Genomic DNA, 20,729 nt, shown 5'->3' with positions numbered 1-20,729 from the left:
GGAATCACGTCGTGCCTCAGTGCGTTTTGCGCACCCTGCCATTGACTCACAACAAACCCCAAATTGGGTGTTGGGACCTAACTTGTACTCATCAACCCAAACAGAATCGCCTTCCCACTGTCAGCCCTTTTCCGAACAGTGCTGCAGGCTCAGTGTCATGAAGACCAATGTGCCAAAAGCTTTCTCTACAACCCTATGACACCACTTCAAGGGCACTATGTATCTGCATTCCTCGATCCTTCTGTTCTACCGCACTCCTCAGGGCCCTACCTGTAGTGCTATTATTTAGACCCGACAGGCCAGAAGTTGAGGTTAATAGGCTTTAATGACCATAAACAGTCATATCTTACATGATGTTGGCCCGATTCCAAGGCAGTGCTGAGGGAGGGGATTGGGCGATACTGCCCTTAGTAGGGATTCTGAAGCGGGAGGAGTTGCAGTATCAGGGGTGGGCCAACCAGTACAATGATTACAATACAGTGTTCCACCACATTATCATTTTCTGTGTATGTCCTTCCTTGGTTTGTCCTTCCAATATGCAACACAAAGATGCATTAAAGTAAGTCAAAAAGAGTAAGTATCATTACAGACCACCGTGCAGGTTAAAGAGGAAAGTACACTTAATATTGGTTCATCATCTTATTTGTAGTGGGAAAGGAACTGTCCGTGAATCTGGAGGTTTGTGTGTTGAAGTTGTATCATCTACTTGATGGATGGGTGGAGCGTATGAGTGGGGGGAGATGGGACCTTTTCATATGTTAGCTGCTTTCCTATGACAGTAGGAGGTGTAGACAGAGTCGATGAAGGGGAGGCTGGTGTGCACATGGTCTGAGCAGCAGGCACAACGCTCTGCAGTTCCTTTGGCCTTGGGCAGAGCGGGTCCTGAACGAGGCTGTGATGTATCCAGGTAGGATACTTTCTATGGTGCACCTGTAAGAGTCAGTGAGAATATCGGATGGACAGCATTCCTATCAGGAAGAATGTTAGAAATTCTGCAGAACCATCTCCCAGGTTTCAGGATTTCTTTTGTTTTCACGTAATATACATAAAAATCTCATAACTGTACATGATAAACGTCAGCTTTTGCTTGCCTTAAGGCAAACACAGAGTCACCACAAGCGTTGCCTGGTGCTCCTAACAATAAGAGGAAGAGAAGCAAAAGAGAGCCCCTTCAGAGACACCGAATGTCCGTGAACTCACCTCCAGCCGCTCCCGCAACCTCTACAGCTGCACGGACCCCTGTTTAAACATTGGCCACCTGAGCTCCAGATCCAAACCTCTGATACGATCAAGATGCCTTCGGCGCACAAGGCCCGTTGGGAGCCCTTCTTGCCCTCAGCACCCTCTTGAATCCCACTTCCAATACCTGGTTCCCATGAACCCGTCTCCACCAGTGTCAGCGGTGCCATTGTGTTTTTTTAGGTGAATGTGCAACTCTGTCCTGGGGAGATTGATGATGTGAAACTCTCCCTGGGGAGAGAGGGTGAGTGAGGAACTCTCTCCCAGGGAGAGTGGGTGAGTGTGGAACTCTCCCAGGGAGAGTGGGTGAGTGTGGAACTCTCCCGGGAAGAGTGAGTGAGTGTGGATTTCTTTCCCAGGGAGAGTAATGAGTGTGGAACTCCCAGGCAGAGTACGTGAGTGTTGCAGGATCATGTTGACCTCCTCTCGAGCACTAATGAAGGGCAATGCTTTTCTCTCAGGAAAAGGCAGATCTGGGCGAAATCAACTTCTCGCTGTGCTACCTGCCAACAGCCGGAAGACTCACCGTCACCATTATCAAAGCCACTAACCTCAAGGCGATGGACCTGACTGGATTTTCAGGTATTCCTCGTGGCAGCATTCACTCTGCACCGTGTCAATTCCACCATCTGGTCCCACCCCGAAACACCCATCCCCCACCAATCCCCTCCCACTCTCCCACCATTCTCTCAGCCCAGCACTTCCACACATCCCTCTCACCACCTGCCAGGATTCTCCCATTACCGTTCCTGACCTCTACTCCTTCCGTTTCCATCCCTTCTTCTCATGCTCACCCGCTCTCCCCAGGAGAGAGTTCCACATGCGCGCAGCCCCTCTGCACCTCCCATCACCCTCTCTCATACTCGTTCCCCAATCCCCCTGACTCTTTCCCCATCATCGCCATATCCCACCGTTAATCCCGCTGCAGTCTCCGTTGCTCCAATCCTACCGGAGGGGACAATAAGGTCAGAGTTCACGCTGGGTATGTTCCATTGGAGCAGCAGAATATCATCAAGGAGAGAATGGCCTCCTCCTGTGTCAGTGGCAGTTATCCTGGGAATATCCTGTCTAATTTCTGTGGGTATAGGGCTGTAGGGATGGGTTGGTGCTGCCTTCTCTGGGGCTTGTGGCTCAAGGTTTGGATAGGTCCCAGGGCTTTGGCGTCCTACTGTGTATGATCTCTTCCCACAGACCCCTACGTGAAGGCCTCGCTGATCTGTGACGAGCGACGGCTGAAGAAGCGGAAGACCTCGATAAAGAAGAACACGCTCAACCCAGTGTACAATGAGGCGCTGGTCTTCGACATCCCCAATGAGAACATGGAGCATGTCAACGTCATCATCGCAGTCATGGACTATGATTGGTGAGCAGACAATCACATACACACTCTCTCTCTCTCTCTCACACATACACTCACACATACTTTTACACACACTCACATATCCTCACTCTCACACACACTTATTTATACTCCCACACATTTATACACACTCACTTATACTTATACACACACTCACCCATAGGGCATGGACACACAAGTGTGCACATACAGAGCATAGACAAACACACACACACAGTGCGTAGACTTGAGCACACACACACAGTGGAGAGATGGAAACACTGGGAGACAGGACAAACAACTACGTTGCATAGAGACCTTTGTTCAGAATGTGAATTTTGTAATGGCATGTAGACAAAACGGTTCCAGCTTGTCTCTGCTCACCAAGGATAAATGGAGCACACAGCCAAATGACGGCACGTTAAGTGAAGGTGAAATGCTTCAGCAGAGCTGCAGCTGGATTACAAAGGAACCCTGCTGCAGAGAAAACAAAGCCAAGCCTCTAGATATATTATCCAACCATATGACAATTACAGCACAGAAACAGGCCAGTTTGGCCCTTCTAGTCCATGCCGAATACCTTCTCCCACCTAGTTCCATTGACCCACACCCAGCCCAGAACCTTCCACTCCCCCTTTCGTCCATATACCTATCCAACTTTTACTTAAATATTAAAATCAAGCCCACATCTACCACTTCGGCTGGAAGCTCATTCCACACTCACCCCACCTTCTGAGTGAAGAAATTCCCTCTCATGTTTCCCCTAAACTTTTCCCCCTTCAATCTCTGTCCATGTCTTCCATGTTTGAATCTCCCCCACTCTCAGTGGAAAAAAACCTGTCCACATTGACTCTATCTGTCCCCCACATAATTTTAAATACCTCCATCCAATCATCTCTCAACCTTCTACCCTCCAGAGAGTTAAGTCCCAGCCTGCTCAACCTTTCCCTGTAATTCACACCCTGAAACCCCGGCAACATTCTAGTAAATTTCCTCTATACTCTCTCTCTCTCTCTCTCTCTCTCTCTCTCTATTCTGCTTATACCCTTCCTATAATTCGACGACTAAAACTGCACACCATACTTCAAATTTGGCCTCACCAATGCCTTCTACGACTTCAACATAACATTCCAACTCCTGGATGCTCTGATACCTCTCTCTTTTTTTTCTCTCCACAACTTCACATAAAAACGGACTTGCTTTTAAACTCATAATATCACACCCTCCTCAACCTCCGCTCCTGGTTTATTTTCATCAACCTTGTATCTCAGCACGCCATAGGGTCAAAGCTCTTCCATTGCACAATCCTGGGCATCCTCCTCGTCCCCTTCCATATAAAAAAGCCTGTCTGTCCTGGTTTTTATGCTCCTGTACTTTCTTCCTTGAAGGTCATGTCCCAAAGATACTGCGGGCTGGATGGTGAGAGTCTTCGATGATTCTCTGAGCCCTCTTTAAGCACTGTTCACTGCAGGTATCGCCCATAGAGGGAAGAGAGACCCCAGTGATCTTCTCAGCAGTTTTTATCACCCTTCCGTACTGACCTCCGATCGGACGCTTTGATGCGGCCGGCCAGGACACTCTCTATTGTGCTCCTGTACAACATTGTTAGGATGGTGGCTGGAGGCCTTGGCCCTCCTTAGGAAGTGTGGCTTCCTGACTAATGAGGAGGTGTTGTGAGTCCAGGATAGATTGTCATTTAAATGGACGCCAGGCAACTGTGTGTTCCCCACTCTGTCTATGACAGAGCCATTGATATGTAATGAGGAGTGGCCCTTCGTCTTCCTGAAGTCTACAATCATCTCCTTTGTCTTATCCACGATGAGACTTAGGTTGTTGCTCTTGCACCACTCCGAGCCTTTCAACCTCCTCTCTGTAAAGCAGGTGAGGCCAACGACTGTTGTGTCGGCCGCAAACCTGATGATTCTGATGGAGCTGAACCTGGCAGTGCAGTCGTGAGTTAGTATCGTGAACAGTGGCGGGCTGAGCGCGCAGCCCTGAGGTGCGCCAGTGCCCAGTGTGATGGGGCTTGGGGTTTGCTGCCAACCCGGTCAGACTGTGGTCTTTCATTCAAGTAGTCCAGGATCTGGTTGCAAAGAGGGGCACTGAGACCCAGCGACAACAGTTTATCCACCAGTCTCTGAGGTAGGATTATGTTGACCCCTATGCTGAAGGGGAAAGGTCCTTCCTACCTTCCATTTCTACCCCTCCTAGTTGCATGTGCCTGGGAGTGGGGTGGTGGAACTCACTTCCGCTGAGGCCGCGTTGGTTGTTAAATTAGACCTGAGTTCAATGGATTTTTGATTTGGATGGAGTTGGACACAGATCACTCCTGATCCTATTGGTTGGCTGAAGTGTGTACTTCTGGCCCCCATTATCAATGAAACAGAAATTGTGAAGATCAATAGCAGCGAGTGAAGGGTTAATGTGGGGGATTAGAGGAAGTGCGTGATTCTGCCCCTCTTGGGAATGGCGGAGGGGGTGAGATTGAAGCAACTAAGGTCTGATTGCTTTTAAATATGAAGTATTTTAATCATTATCAATGCAGCAGTGTGTCAGTGGGAGTTGCTCACCAATCTCACAGGGATTGAGTTATTGATATACGCAGTTGAATGCTATCTTCTTGTTTCCTGAGGGCGTTTGTGCTGAGTAGCATCCAGGACTTGAATTTCTTCCAATAAATCCTCGGGATAAGACGAGCGGTGGGAAGTCGGGGGAGTTCTCTTTGCAACTGTCTCCATCGAAGAGTTTTTTACATAACGGCTGCTTGGTAATCACCCCCTCCATTCCTGGCCCATCTCTCCCAAGCAAAACAGCTGATCCTGACATGCACCACATCAGCATTCATGGGCGTGTGCTGTGCAGTTATATTGTCGTTCCGCGGTTCACAAGTATCCAGGCTTCTGAAGGTATTTGGGCCAGTGAGCGTTTTACCAAAATTAGTTGTGGGGACAGGTGCTGCACCCTCTCCCTGTGCATCACGAGCTGGGGCAGATCTGAATTGAAGGTGGAGATTACACTTCTCAATCTTGGTTTAAAGGGCAGTCCTGGTCTTTTTTTTTTTTTTTTTTTTTTTTTTTTTTTTTTTTAATTTTTTTATTTTTCACACCATAAATCACATTAGCCATGATATACACTATCGGCAGTCCTGGTCTTGAAGATGGACTCATCTGTTGACTTCTGTCACAGTGTTTTATCCCATGTTTTGAGCAGACTGTATTATTTTTAACAAAACATAAATGAGATGGGAAAATGATGGGCTTAGTGGGATATTTTCCAATATGCTTCCAGGAGTCACGGGTTCATGGAGCATGGAAGGAAGTGATTGGGTCCATTGAGTTGATGCTATCTCACTGAGTGACCCAACATTGGGTTTCATGAGAATATATTATTCCCATCAATGTCCCACTACATGCCCTCTTCACTCTGCTACCATCAGGAAGGAGCCTGAAGACGAGCACTCAGTGGCACAAGGACAGGTTCCTTCCCTCCGCCATCTGATTCCTGAATGCACCTCTGTACCAGACAGTGATGTGACCAGCCAGAATGCTCTCTGTGGTACACCCGTAGAAGTTTATGAGAGTTTTTGAGACTTAACTGGAGCTATAAAGCATCGTCTGTACCAGCTACTCCACAGTGCCAACCATTTGTTTGGCAGCCAAAGCCAACATGGATATGGAAAACATATCACTTTTCATTTTTATTGGAGATACAGCACTCATGAGGCCTCGCAACCCAATTATACCCACGTGACCAATTAACCTATTACCCCATACATCTTTGGAACCTGGGAGGAAACCTTAGCGCTGGAGAAAACCCAGACATGAGGATAACTTACAAGCTCCTTTCAGACAGCACCAGATTCGAACCTGGTCACTAGCATTGCATTCGCGTTATGCTAATCACTACGCTAACCGATGTTCCAAGGAAATGTCTGTCAAAGAAGTTGAAACTAGGTCATAAAGAGTTTAAGCTGGAGGGAAATGGATGGGAAGGAACTTGAGCTCAGCAAATGTAGCCAACACTTGTGGAGCAATTAAACCCTGAGCAAGAGATCCGGGGCGGAAAGGGCACGGAAATCTTGGAACATTTAACCTGGGTTGGAATGGAGAGACTGGGCGAAGCCCTTGACAATCAAAGTGTTGCTTTCCTGGGAGCCAGTGTAGCTCGGGGAACACAGATTTGGATTTGGAAGCAAGCTCATATGTGGGGCAGATAGATTTGGATGCCATGACAATGGGCACAGTGGAACAGAGGGATCTGGGAATACAGATATGCAATTCCCTGAAAGTGGCGTCACAGGTAGTTAGGGTTGTAAAGAGAGCTTTTGGCAAATTGGCCTTCATTAATCAAAGAATTGAGTACAGGAGTTGGGATGTTATGGTCAAGTTGTATAAGACATTGGTGAGGCCATATTTGGAGTATTGTGTGCAGTTTTGGTCACCCAACTACAGGAAAGACCAATAAGATAGAAAGAGCGGAGAAAAGATTTACTAGGATGCTGCCGAGAGTGTTCAGAAATTGAGTTACAGGGAAAGGTTAAGCAGCTTGGGACTTTATTCCCTGGAATGTAGAAGAATGAGGGGAGACTTGATAGAGGTATTCGGGCCGCATGGTTGGCTTAACTGTTAGTACAATACCTTTACAGCACTAGCAATCAGGACCGGGGTTCGAATCCCACGATGTTAGTAAGAAGTTAGTACGTTCTCTATGTGTCTGCGTGGGTTTTCCCCAGGGGCTGCGGTTTCCTCCCACAATTCAAAATGTACTGGGGGGGGGGGTGTAGGTTAATTGGGTGCACAATGGGTGTCAAGGACTCGTAGGCCTAAATGGCGTGTTACCGTGTTGTCTATCTAAATTTAAAAAAATTTATGTGGGGCGTAGACAAAGTAAATGCAGGTAGGCTTTTTCCACTGAGGGTAAGTGAAATACAAACCAGAGGATATGGGTTATGGGTGAAAGGGGAAAAGTTTAGGGGGAACTTTAGGTGGAAAGTCTTCACACAGAGAGTGGTGGGAATGTGGAATGAGCTGCCAGCTGAAGTGATGAATGTGGGATCAATTTTAACAGTTAAGAAAAATTTGGATAAGTACATGGATGGGAGGGGTATGGAGGGCTATGGACTTGGCACAGGTCAGTGGGACTAGGCAGAATAATAGCTTGGCACATATTGAATGGCCTGTTTTCTGTGCTGTAATGTTCAATGGTGCTTCACGCCGTTGTCAATGGAGAAGGGTTCGGAGAGCTCATTGCTGTATCTGACCCAACCTTCTTGGTTTTCGTGCAGTTGGATAACCATGTTGAGGAACTTGGGGGGGCATTTGAGGCGCTCTAGTATTTGCCAAAGCCCTTTCCTGCTCACGGTGTCAAAGGCTTTGGTGAGGTCAACAAAGGTGATGTGGAGTCCTTTGTTTTGTTCTCTGCACTTTTCTTGGAGCTGTCTGAGGGCAAAGACCATGTCAGTAGTTCCTCTGTTTGCGGGAAAGCCACACTGTGATTCTGGGGGACATTTTCGGCGACACTAGGTCTATTAAGGAGAATCCTAGCAAAGATTTTGCCTACAATGGAGAGCAGCGTGATTCCCCTGTAGTTTGAGCAGTCTGATTTCTCACCTTTGTTTTTGTACAGGGTGATGATGATGGCATCACGAAGGTCCTGAGGCAGCTTTCCTTGGTCCCAGCAGAGCATGAAAAACTCATGCAGTTTGGTATGCAGAGTTTTGCCGTCAGCCTTCCAGATCTCTGGGGGGGGATTCCATCCATACCTGCTGCTTTGCCACTTTTCAGTTGTTCAATTGCCTTATATGTCTCTTCCCGGGTAAGGACCTCATCCAGCTCAAGACTCAAGGGCTGTTGAGGGAGCTGGAGCAGGACGGATTCTTGGACTGAGCGGTTGGCACTGAAGAGATTGGAAGTGTTCTGACCATCGATTGAGGATGTTGATCTTGTCGCTGAGGAGGACTTCGCAGTCTGAGCTCCGCAGAGGGCTTTGGACTTGGGGTGAGGGGCCGTACACAGCCTTTAGTGTCTCATAAAAACCCCTGAATTCGACAATGTCGGCGCTAAGCTGGGTTCGTTTGGCGAGGCTAGTCCACCACTCATTTTGGATCTCCCGGAGTTTGCGCTGAAGGTGGCTGCATGTGCGACGGAAGACTCGTTTTTTCTCTGGCCAGGAAGGCTTTGCAAGGTGAGCCTGGTGGGCAGATGGCTTCTTTGCCAGCAGCTCCTGGATTTCCTGGTTGTTTTCATCAAATCAGTCCTTGTTTTTCCTGGAAGAGAAGCCCAGTACCTCTTTAGTGGATTGCAGTATGGCCATTTTCAGATGATCCCAGAGGGTTTCAGGAGACGTGTCCTCAATATTCATTGGAATGACTTCATCACCAACATCGAAGTACTCGAGCTGGCAGAGTCCGCAAGCATCGAATCCATGCTGCTGAAGACCCAACTGCGCTGGGTGGGTCACGTCTCCAGAATGGAGGACCATCGCCTTCCCAAGATCGTGTTCTATGGCGAGCTCTCCACTGGCCATCAGACAGAGGTGCACCAAAGAAGAGGTACAAGGACTGCTTAAAGAAATCTCTTGGTGCCTGCCACATTGACCACTGCCAGTGGGCTGATATCGCCTCCAACCGTGCATCTTGGCGCCTCACAGTTCGGCGGGCAGCAACCTCCTTTGAAGAAGACCGCAGAGCCCACCTCACTGACAAAAGACAAAGGAAGAAAAACCCAACACCCAACCCCAACCCACCAATTTTCCCTTGCAACCGCTGCAACCGTGCCTGCCTGTCCCGCATCGACTTGTCAGTCACCAACGAGCCTGCAGCAGACGTGGACATACCCCTCCATAAATCTTCGTCTGCGAAGCCAAGCCAAAGAAAGAAAGAAAGTTCAATGGTTCGAATGGAGGGTCTAACCAGAGAGGAACGTTTTGGTGATTAGTGAGTTGTGTCAGGCCAGTGTTACAGAGATGGAAGTGGGTGGCCTTAGTGATGGCACATTTAGAAGAAAGTGGCAAGATTGAAGCTGAATCAGAGTCCTGGGTTCAATCCCAACCTCCACTGCTGTCCGTTGTCCCCCCCCGCCCCCACGGGTGCTCTGGTTCCCTCTCATGTCCCAAAGACGTGCGGGTCGGTGGTTAATTCGTCAGTGCATAGGTGAGTTTTAGAGTCTGGAGGAGCTGATGGGAATGAGAGGAGAACAGCTTGCCGGGAAACCTGGTGTGGAATGAGATTAAAGTGTGAGGTGGTGTGATTAGAATAATGTCCTCAGGGACCTGGGGAAATACGGTAATGCAGTAAAACCCCAGGTATCTGGAACCTATGAGGATCGGTAGATGCAGGATAAGCACATTTTCCAGTTGCTTGAGATTGTGTACGGTGTGTATTGGCGAACTAATAGTGAGGCGTCCCAATTTTAAACCTGTATTTTTTACGTCTTTATTTTCCAAATTTTTTTCTAGCCAGTTGCTTGAGGCCTGCTGTTTGCTTGAACTCTGGATTCCAGAAGTCCACATATCATACAGTACATGGCAACCCCATGACACCGAGTGTGTATAACCTATTAGTCACCACAGGAAGTGATCCCACTTGCTTATTTCACACATTACACACACTATTATATTACAGACAATATTATGCACAAGTTATAGACACAGACACTCCAGAGTAATGCCAGGCAATTCAATTTTGGTCATCTCAATTGAATTTTAAAGCTGGGTTAACTTGATTAGCAGTCATTACCAAGTTCAGACTTTCCCTAGCCTGTCTCTGTAAAGTATTTCTTGGATTGAGGAAACTTCTCTTGAAATGAGTTAATAGGGCCACAAACTCTCAATGGATAACCAGCAATCAAACAGCATGTAATATCAAAGGAGTGTATGAATTACATAGCTCTCTGGCAAAGCGGATGGAGCAAGGTTTATTTTTTTTAAGTCTGTGAACAATTATTAAGCCAGAAATTGCCATAAATTCCTGCTCACTTCTCTGTTTCCATTCTAATCTATTTGACAACCAAGTAGACTAAGCTGTAGTTTAGTAGAAAGACGAGCACTCAACAGCACAAGGACAGCTTCTTCCCGGCTGCCATCAGATTCCTGAATAATCAATGAATTAAAGATACTGCCTTACTTTTTCTGCCCTATTATTAATTTTATTATTTTAATTTTTATATTAACGTTGTAAGATGGTTATAATGTGAATGCTTGCAAAACACCGCATTTCATGACTCGTTCGTGACAATAAATTCTGATTCTGATGTTGGCTCCACTGCCTTTCATTGTCAGGAAATATTATATCAGTGTGTTTAAACTGAACCCTAACTAGAAGTTTTATTGCTTAATCAATGGGAAAGCTATGATTTTCCCATTCATGGGATGCAGGCATCACTGGGAAAGCCAACAGTAATTTAAATTTTGTTTAAATTACGTTTTGAAGGGTGGGAGGAAACTGGAGCCCCTGGGGAAAAACCCACGCAGACACGGGGAGAACATACAAACTCCTTACAAACAGCACGGGATTTGAATCCCGAACACTGTGATAATTGTGCCACTTACAATTGGCAAGCAGTCGTTAACCATAAGGCATTGGAGTAGAAATAAGCTATTGAGCCCATCAAGCCTGCCCCGCCATTTAATCCATTTTCCCACTCAACCCCACTGCCCAGCTTTCTCCCCATAACCTTTGATGCCCTGCCTTTCAATCATTGTGCCCCCTTGTCCTACCTTGGCTCTCTCACCGTGGGAAACAGCTTTTCTACGTCCATGCCTTTCAACACCCTGTAGGACATCACAGCATGGAACAGACCTTTTAGCCCACAATGTCTGTGCTGGACACAACGCCAAATGTCTCCTGCCAACCCATGGTCTATGTCCCTCTGTCTACCGCACATCCACATCTATCTCACAGCCTCTTAAACATGACAAAGAGCAACATTACAGGTGAGAGACATTCAAGAGGGCAATTAAAAGCTCCCTGTCACGTGTCTCTGGACATTTCAGCTATGTGGGGATAGAGAGCTTCTGTCCTTCTCTACCTTGGAGGCAGGTGTCGGGGTGGGGAGTGTTAATGAGGAGGAAACATGTTTTCAAAGGATCAGAGAATCGAGGACTATGGGGAACTGACACTGAAGGGAGTTGGCCCTGGGGTAGGTCAGCCCTGGCCATAGAGTCTGGCGGAGTGGTCAAGAGGGGCCACTTCTATTTCCCACATACTCATTGCATGTTCCAAAGAGCATGGAGGATAATGAAATATTTTTGGAAGGACATGGAACCAAGGGTTCAGTGCATAGAACAGGGACATGAGGACCAAGGGTTTGGTGTGTAGAATGGGGACACGGGGACCAGGGGTTCAGTGTGTAGAACAGGGACATGGGGACCAGGGATTCGGTGTGTAGAATGGGGACTTGGGACCAGGGGTTCGGTGTGTAGAATGGACATGGGGACCAGAGGTTTGGTGTGTAGAACAGGGACATGGGGACCAGAGGTTTGGTGTGTAGAACAATGACATGGGGACCAGGGGTTTGATGTGTAGAATGGGTGCATGGGACCAGGGGTTTGGTGTGTAGAACAGACATGGGGACCAGGGATTCAGGGTGTAGAACAGGGACGTGGGGACTAGGGGTTCGGAGTGTAGAACAATGACATGGAGACCAGAGGTTTGGTGTGTAGAACGGGGACATGGGAACCAGACACCAGGTGAATGGAAAGTAATGTTACTGTTAGTAGTGAAAGTAAGTTGAATTTTACATCCCATAGTACAAGTAAGACAGAGTGAAGAGAGAGATCAATTGGAGCAAAGATAACATGATTTTACTGGAGTGAGATTGATTCCAGAGTCTAAAAGCAAACAGAAGGACACTCCCTTTGAATCAGGTGACTTGATGGATGGCAGAGAACTAGACTTACTGCCCTGTCGTGTGTGTTGCTTATCCACCGCTCAGAGTGAACGGTCAGACTCTGATAGTGCAGCTCACATTATCGGGGTTCTACAGCTTGAGGGAAATGGGTACGAGCAAAGGTCCAAGGCCATTCACCTGGTGACTTGCTGTTGAACTGCTTCCACCTCCTCATGTCCAGAGGAAGCTCCTGCTGAATCTCATCGTCCGCCTGTTCTGCCCGCAGCATTGGACACAACGAGGTGATAGGGATGTGCCGTGTCGGGAACGCCACTGACGGGCCGGGTCGGGAGCACTGGAACGAAATGCTGGCCAATCCACGCAAACCCATCGAGCAATGGCACCAGCTGATTGAGGTGAGAATCCGAAATGGCAAACCATGACACAAACCCACAGTTGCTGAACAGTGCCAAGATAATGAAAATCTTTATTTTGCATGCTATCCAGGGAAATCATCCTGCCATAGTGCAGCGATGTAAAAGAGTTCAAAGAGATAATGAGAGGAACACAATTGTTCTATTAACAGACAGTACTGGGAATGTCACTCCAGCAACCAGGAGGTACAGAAGATCTTCATTGAGATAGGGAAAAAAATGCCTTCACCCAGACAGTAGAGACTCCTACATACTTTATCAAAGGATCAACCCAAGATAGGGTCCAATGTATTTTTAACATTCCACACCCTCACCACTCTCAGCGTAGAAAATCTTACCATGACATCTGCTCTGTACCTTCTCCCCAGCACCTTATACCCGTGTCCTCTTGTGTGGCAACCATTTTAGCCTGGCTATCCAGTTAATCAATGCCCTTCATCATCTTGTGTCCTGATGTCACTGCAGTGACAAATTTGATCAAGTTACATAGCACACATGTTCCTCAAGTGGGTGGGTGGTTTTAGTAGCAAGTCAAGTCAAATTTATTGTCACCTGATTACACAAGTATAACCTGATGAAACTGCGTTCTCTGGTCCTCAGTGCAAAAACGTACAGACACACAACCAGACATAGCACACACACACAGACAAATAATACATATGCAGTATTCATATATACAAATCAATAAATATTGTTTTGTGAATATGAGAATCTCGGAGGGTTAGTGTGAGCAGTTCCTTTGGTTTTTCCACATTCTCACTGCTCGTGGGAAGAAGCTGTCCCTCCGCCTGGTGGGGCTGGCTCTGATCCTCCTGTATCTCTTCCTCCGACAGGAGTAGCTGAAAGATGCTAGGGTTGAAAGGATCCTAATGATTTTGCGTGCCTTCTTCAGACAATGATCCCGGAAGATCACGTTGAAGGGTGGGAGGGCAACTCCAGTGATCCTCTCTGCCACTCTGATGGACCTGTGGATGGCCCTCCAATCCATTTCTCTGTAGCAACTGTACCACACTGTGATGCAGCTGGCCAGAAGGTTGACATAATGGTGGTTGGTAGCCTTGCCCGTTTCAGTCTTCTCAGGTAGTACAGTCACTGTTGTGCCTTCCTGAAAAGTGAGGAGATGTTGTGTGTCAACGATCAGTCACTTGTTCCCAAAGAAGGCTTCAAGTCTTGGATGATTGGCCTTCTAAAAGTTAAGAAGCTGGATGTTTGAATCAAGGTCCCACCGGAGACTTTGAAAAGTCCATGGAATTCAAATGACATTGGATCCAATGACTGGGCCCTTTGATATTTGTAGTTGGCTTGGATTTAAGTGCATGGTTAGGAAGCTTTGCTGATGTATGAACGTTGCTCATGGCATTCACAGGGAGAGCGTTGGACAAGGTATGTTCTACAAAGTTAGTGAGTCAGTGAAACAGAAGTATTAGTTATTTCCGGTCAACTGACTCTCCATCCCGTTAAATTCCTTCACTGCTCTTTTCCCTTTTTTCTCATTAGGAAAAGGTGATGAACAGCTACATGACAAAGAGTTTCGCCACTGGTGCAGGTACTACCAAGCCGGTCACCATTGTGGTGGAAAGTCCTCACTCAGTCTGAGAAGCCCAGTTCACATGGTAAAATGTGAGTACACCATGGTCTCCTGCAAAGTGGGGGGGGGGAGGGTCAATAAAAACACAACCCACCGCATATCTGGTTCTGACCCAGGGACCAGGGATTGTGCGCACGTGTATATCGGAGAAACAAAAGAAACAGAGAATGCCAGAGAAGCTCAGCAGGTCTAGATTATAAAGAAAGATTGAGCAGATTTGGTCTTTATTCCTTGGAGCATAGAAAGTTGGGGGGGGGGGGTGGATTTGATAGAGGTATTTAAAATTATGAGGGGGATAGATAGTGTTGATGTGGGTACCCAAATTCTTAAACGGTAAAAGAGAATTCACATTCACCACTTCAGCTAGTAGCTCATTCCATATTCCCACCACACAATTAACTCCCAATACACCAATGAACCTACAAACCCCGTACGTCCCTGGAAGGTGGGAGGAAACCCACGCAGACACGGGGAGAGCACACAAGTTCCCCACGGACAGTGCCGGGTTCGAATCCCGGGCCACTGGCTCTACAACGGCTACCGTGGTTAGGATATGGAGTCAGAAGAAAGTGAGGACAGTGAGTCTGGGCAGCAGAGGAGGTAGGAGAGCGAACAGTGTGGAACCACACGAATGTGTGGAATTCAGTGGAGCTCAGAAAGTTCCATTATTTGTGTGTTGATTCGTGAGAGGCCGAGAAATCATCAAAAGTATGGAAGGGTGTGCTGAGAGATATCGTGCGAGACAATGAAAAGCAGTATCAGTGGGAGATTGAAAGGAACAAAAGGTGGAGAGAATGTCAGGGAGACTCGACAGATGTGGGAAGGGAAAGAGATACCAAAGTGTTTCATGTAGCATCGAATTATCTTCAACACCTCCTCTGTCTTTTTCTCCCTCTCTCACAGGGACACGAGAAGCCAGCAGTGCTATTTTTTTCATTTCTTCAATTTGTAATTCCTTCACCACGAAAGAGAGAGAGGGAGAATGGAAAAGAGGAACTGAACCTCCTTCCCTCCAAACCGTTGAGAAAGCAACGGCTTGGCCGAGAGCAAGGAAGGGGGAAGTGGATAACGGAGCGTCTCGTCGGTTTGCCCGTGGTCTGCCATTTGGGAGGGCTCTCGGTCCACAGGGCGACCCTTCCACAGATGACTCTCGAGAGGCAGCAGAGCCAGAGGCAAGCAGAAGGAAGGTTCAGAGAGATGCGTCCACAGAGGCAATTCTTCATCGCAAAAGAGAAGTGTCATTTCAAAAGCATGTTTCTCCATGTTGTGGATGTGTGCCTTGGGTGCATCATATGTGAGCAGGGAACTTGCCTCCCCCCCTTACCTTGACTCCCCTTTCTCCTCTTCCCAACTTTTCCTGAAAACTCCCATCTGCTGCATGGCAAGGGAGATGGCCTCTAGATTTGGCTTCTCAAATCCAAATTCAGAGGAACCTTTCATGAGCAGACAGTGTTTTCAATGAGTCAAGCCTCGTCAGAGCATCAAGGTAGACTTGTGCCTACTGTTACACCAGGGTTGGGGTCTGGATGTGGGAGGAACTGGGGATGATGCAGATCGAACTTGTACCATTCCCCAGTAAACTGGCAGGATTGCTTAAGTCACTGGTTTCACAGGAATGTCCAGCCAATTTACACTTTCATTTCAAGACAAGGGCCAGATGTGTAACAACAGCAAACCGCCCTGTCCCATGTGATTCTCACCGAACCAGACAGGTTAAAATGAGCACTGGCTCTGCATGGTGGTGAAGAGGTTTCCCACCCATCCTGACAAAGCTCCCTTGGTTTGTTTGTGAGAGCCTTTGGAGGAATGCAGACATTTCATGGGGTGCCCAGCTGATTTCAGAACCAGATCCCAGGTGAATTACCTGTTGTAAGTAGTATTGCACTCTGCATCTCCCATCCATGGGGTGGGGGAGGGGGGTGGTGGGGGGCTTGGTGGTAGGTTATTGATTTTCATGAACAATTGCTTGGAAGGGACCAATGTTAAGGGTCCATTTTCTGTCTCTTTCACCTGGACTGTGGACATCTTTCTTGCACTCTCAAACGGACTATATGTTCTCGTGCCAATCATCGCAGTATCCTGGCTCGTCACTGACATCGACTGCTGCCATTTAACAGGATAAAGAATTCTCCCTCCCCTCTCGCCTCATCCACGGAGACATGAAAATACGAGGAGCTCCTTGGTTCTGTTCTGCCAGTTGTTTGGTTGAGGAATGATGTTTTGAATCATCCAATGTCTATCACTTCGTCTCGTGGGAATTCCTTCCCACAGTTCAATCCCACACCTGGTCCCTTGATCAGGAGACAAACCATGCAGTCACGTACCGACAGGTCAGTCCTGGTTCAGGTAGGGATGCGTTTGGCTCAGAGACAGGACGTTGTGCATTGAGGTCTTGCACCAGTAGCTACTCTAAACTTCAGCTCCTCAGCAGTGTAGACGATGGATGGCTGCCTCTGGTGTGCTATCATTCTAGGGCAGTACATACAGAGTAGAACCCTAGTGTCAATGGAGCACTTTATTCTCTGATCAGCAGTGTTAAGGGTATGACATAGTTCTGTCCACAAACTGTCCTCTGTGGCCGGAACTCATGCCTATTGATGCTGATGGGGTGCGCAGGACACCAGCTCAAGGATGAGTTGCTCCCTGGTTGTAAGGAGTTGGTTGTTCAGGACTGAGATGTGGAGGCTAGGAATCTTTCCCCGAGAAAGCAGTGGATGCCTCAGGGTATGCGGTGCAGATTCATGGTTCAGAACCGCAAGATTATATGCTTTATCGAGGATAATGGGGATTGGTTACAAAACTGTTGAGGTCAGATTAGGGCAGCTAAGACAGGTCAGTGGACCCGCCAATCCTGCTCGCACTTAATGTTCTCCTGAAGGTAAGGGCCTGTTATGTCGGGCAAGTGGGTGCTTCACAATTCAAGCACTGTCTTGCACGAGCAGCCTTCTTTGGCTCCGTTTCAGAGTGTGTGCCAAGCACTCAAACTGGCAATAAGGAAGAGAGGTAAAAGCATTTGCTAAACGTCGAGAAGCTGGGATGTCTGAGGGAGCGAGGGGGATCTAAAAGTAGAGTAATCACGGAATATTATCAGAAGGCAGAGGGAATATGAAGCATATAAAGCTGGCTGCTACTGAGATGGGATGGATTGAATTATATAAAATCACACAGTAAATGCTGGAGGAACTCAGCTGGTCTCACAACATCCATAAGAGGTAAAGATATGGACCTGATCTACAACCACAGTGTTTGTAGACATCCATATTTCATTATGCGGCCAGGCTGCAAGCCCAGATACTCATTCCCTTGAAAATATGGAAGAGAGAGGGATGATTTGATTGTTGATTGGTGGGATTAAAGGATACGATCAGATCGAGAGACAACACTTCCAGATCGACAGGGCATACCCTGACCATCGCTGCCAAGGATCATCGGAAAATACTGTGCAACTCCCACTGTGTCCCTCCCAGTGACCAAGATTTGCCAGAATCAGCTTTTTTATTAGGCAAGAGTTAGGCAATCAAAGTTAAATAAAAATCAGTCATGGCCATGAGAATGATAGCATAGATTCAACAGGTTGAACGGTCCCACCTGGAGGAAGATAATGAATGGTTTGAAAGGAACAGGTTTACAAAATTGTTGGAGCTGTCTTTCCCAGAGGTCAGGGAATGCTCAGTCCATGAGTGTATTCCACGTTGAGACGGAAAGGCACGGGAGGCCAGTCAGAACATTGTGACAGGGCTAATCACAAGGTTTCCTATGCCCATCTCCCAGGCCTGCGTCTTCTGCTCCACACATCACACCTCTTCAAGTGTACATCCCTCAACTGTTTAAATGTGATGATTCTGTCTTCACTGTCCTTCCAGGCAGTGAATGCCACACTCTTGAGTGTCTTGTCTCCGTTCTGATCCTTCCCCCAATGAAATCCTCTCCCCCAGGTTCTCAACCTTCCATGAAGAGAGCTCACCACAGCTTCTCCTTTGTCCCCTCTCCAGACCATCCTTCCCGTGTTGTTGTGATCAGGTTATTGGTCAGTGACATATTTGATGTACAGCGGGAATCAGGCGGGTGTTGGAGTCAAGTTACAGGTCCAGCCCATAGAATGAAAGAGTGGGCTTGGGGGGGGGGGGGGGGCACATGACTTCTTCTGTTCTCTAACCTGTGGAACCAATCCAAATTCAATTTTTAAGAGTTCACAATGGTTCAATGACAATTAGTCAACTCTGGATGCCTATGGCTTGTTTTTTATCTCTGATTTTAATTAAGAAACCAAAGAAGACCACCTTGGTGTAGAAAGTAGGATAGAGGATGAGGTAAGTCCACTTGGGCCTTCAGGAGAGCATAAAAGACACATTTACCTCATATCTTTCATGGTCTCAGAGCACTCATTTTATAGCAATGACTTACATTTGATGTAAACCAGCTGGCAATTTGTGCACGGCAAGCTCACACAAACAGCAATACTTCCATAACCGTGACATCAACCGCCAAGAAGGACAAGGGAAGCAGCCCCACAACAACACCAGTCCCTGGAAGTTCCTCCCCGGGCTGCACGTCATTCTGGGCTGGTCCTTCAGCATCTCCGAGTCTCTCCTGGAACCCTTTCGCACGACAACACTGTGGGAGCAACCCTCGCCCCATGCAGTTCCAGGAGGTGGCTCACCTTGTCAAGGACAATAAAGAATGGGCAATGAACACTGGTCTCACCCAGATTGCAGGAAATTGTTCAATTAAAAGAAAATTAGCAATGATCTGTAGACTGAGGGGAAGCTATGGGCTCAGGTGCCAGGGAGCAGTTGCTTGGAGAAGAGCTCGAAGAAGACAGATGGCCATAAGAGGTCCCTTGGGTTTGTGGTGCTGGGAAAGAGTGATGGTGCGGTTCCTAATTTCAACACAGGAGGAAATGTTTGATTGGACATCCTGACTCCATTGCAGCTCTTGGGGCAAATGTCAGACCTATGGCTGGAGAAAGAATGACCGCAAGGGGGAATGGGGCTGGAGGAGAGGGGATTCTTTCAGCTTGCCTCCTGGATGGTTACACCCAGCGCTAGATCTGTGTGTGTGTGTGTGTGTGCCTGTCACTGACCACTGCAGCTGCTGTGTTCAAATCTGATCCTGCTTAAGTTCTGGGTAGGTACCAAACCCTGTTCGCTCCCTACGGTAAAGGAACTTGTGATGAAGAAGGCAGTCCCTCCAGTATTCTGCCAATACTTTACATTCCTGAACCAGCTTATCTGATCATTCCTTCAAGGTTAATTCTGGGACCTTGCAGCCCCTATGATGGACCACGTTGCTATTGGCAGTGACTACAGATAAATACATCAGGAGCCTTTGATACGTCTGGAGTCGTCGTTGCATGTTGACTGTGGAATCACAGCATTTAAAGTCTGGGCTCCTGCAGAATAATTGGATGCTATACAGTGGAGGGGCTTTGTGGATGGGCATTGAGAGGCACATCATCACCTGCTGTAGACTGGAATCATCAGCCCTAGCGACAGAAGTCCAAGCCACCAGCTGGCGGGACTTCCATCTTTATTCGGACTCTGTCACTGTGAGATTCATCTGATTGGATCAAGGACGGGAATCTAAGTTTGTCCTTCTCCATCTTTGCATGTGTTGTCTTGTCGAGTAGCATGTAATGGCAAAGAATCACTTGTCTCTCCAGCACACAGAGAGAGAGAGAGAGAGACAAAAGAAAGGGGAAGCAGGGGAGAAAATAAAATGTCAAAATCAATCTCGTAAATCGAATCCATCCCTCGTGACTGTTTGTGGGATGTTTTCCAGTGTATGTCAAAATATGCTTGTCTAAAAGTTCACACACACACAAACATACACATAAACTCAAAGCCATAATTGCAAAAGAAATAAATGTAATTTTTTTTTCTTTTATTGGAACTGGTTGTGTTAACTCCGCTCACACTGTGGCTGAACTGTTAAATAAAATATCTGTGAATTACATTGGAGTCTCTCTTATTCACGTGGATCTATGTATGTGGAGGCAAGACCCTGCAGAAATGATTCAGCTTCCTGGTCTGTGCGAGGAGGAGATTGCCCCTGCTGAGTCTCGTTGAAGGTCCCTGGAGGGGGAGTGGGCAAAATAGGAGGGGGATGTGAGGGAGAGGTTTGTGCTGAGTTTAGTGCTTTCTGCTTTCAGGTGGGTTCTGAATGAACACCTTGATTTAAAAAAATGCCAAATTTGGAAGGAAAACCTTTTTCATTCTAAGATACTGCTGCATTTGGCTGCTCCCAGAGGTAACAGTTTTACATTAATGGGTGGAAATGTCAGGATGGATTAGATTTTAAAA

General features: G+C 47.3%; 1 protein-coding gene across 3 annotated transcripts in view; it reads left to right on the top strand.

Annotated features, from left to right (window-relative positions):
* The window catches only part of syt3 (synaptotagmin III), a 71,892-nt gene extending 51,512 nt beyond the window's left edge, over positions 1–20,380 (top strand). For all 3 annotated transcript variants that reach the window (XM_069909871.1, XM_069909869.1, XM_069909870.1), the window contains 5 exons: positions 1,701–1,821; positions 2,431–2,602; positions 12,692–12,821; positions 14,337–14,459; positions 15,331–20,380. In XM_069909871.1, the coding sequence (XP_069765972.1) occupies positions 1,701–1,821; positions 2,431–2,602; positions 12,692–12,821; positions 14,337–14,435 (522 nt within the window). In that variant the 3' untranslated portion in view covers positions 14,436–14,459; positions 15,331–20,380. The remainder of the gene's footprint in view (positions 1–1,700; positions 1,822–2,430; positions 2,603–12,691; positions 12,822–14,336; positions 14,460–15,330) is intronic.
* The last annotated feature ends 349 nt before the right edge of the window (positions 20,381–20,729 follow it).

This window comes from Narcine bancroftii, chromosome 13, assembly GCF_036971445.1.
Source record: "Narcine bancroftii isolate sNarBan1 chromosome 13, sNarBan1.hap1, whole genome shotgun sequence".
Taxonomy (NCBI): Eukaryota; Metazoa; Chordata; class Chondrichthyes; order Torpediniformes; family Narcinidae; genus Narcine; species Narcine bancroftii.
Note: the sequence above shows the minus strand (reverse complement) of the source record. Positions and strands in the feature narration are given on the sequence as shown.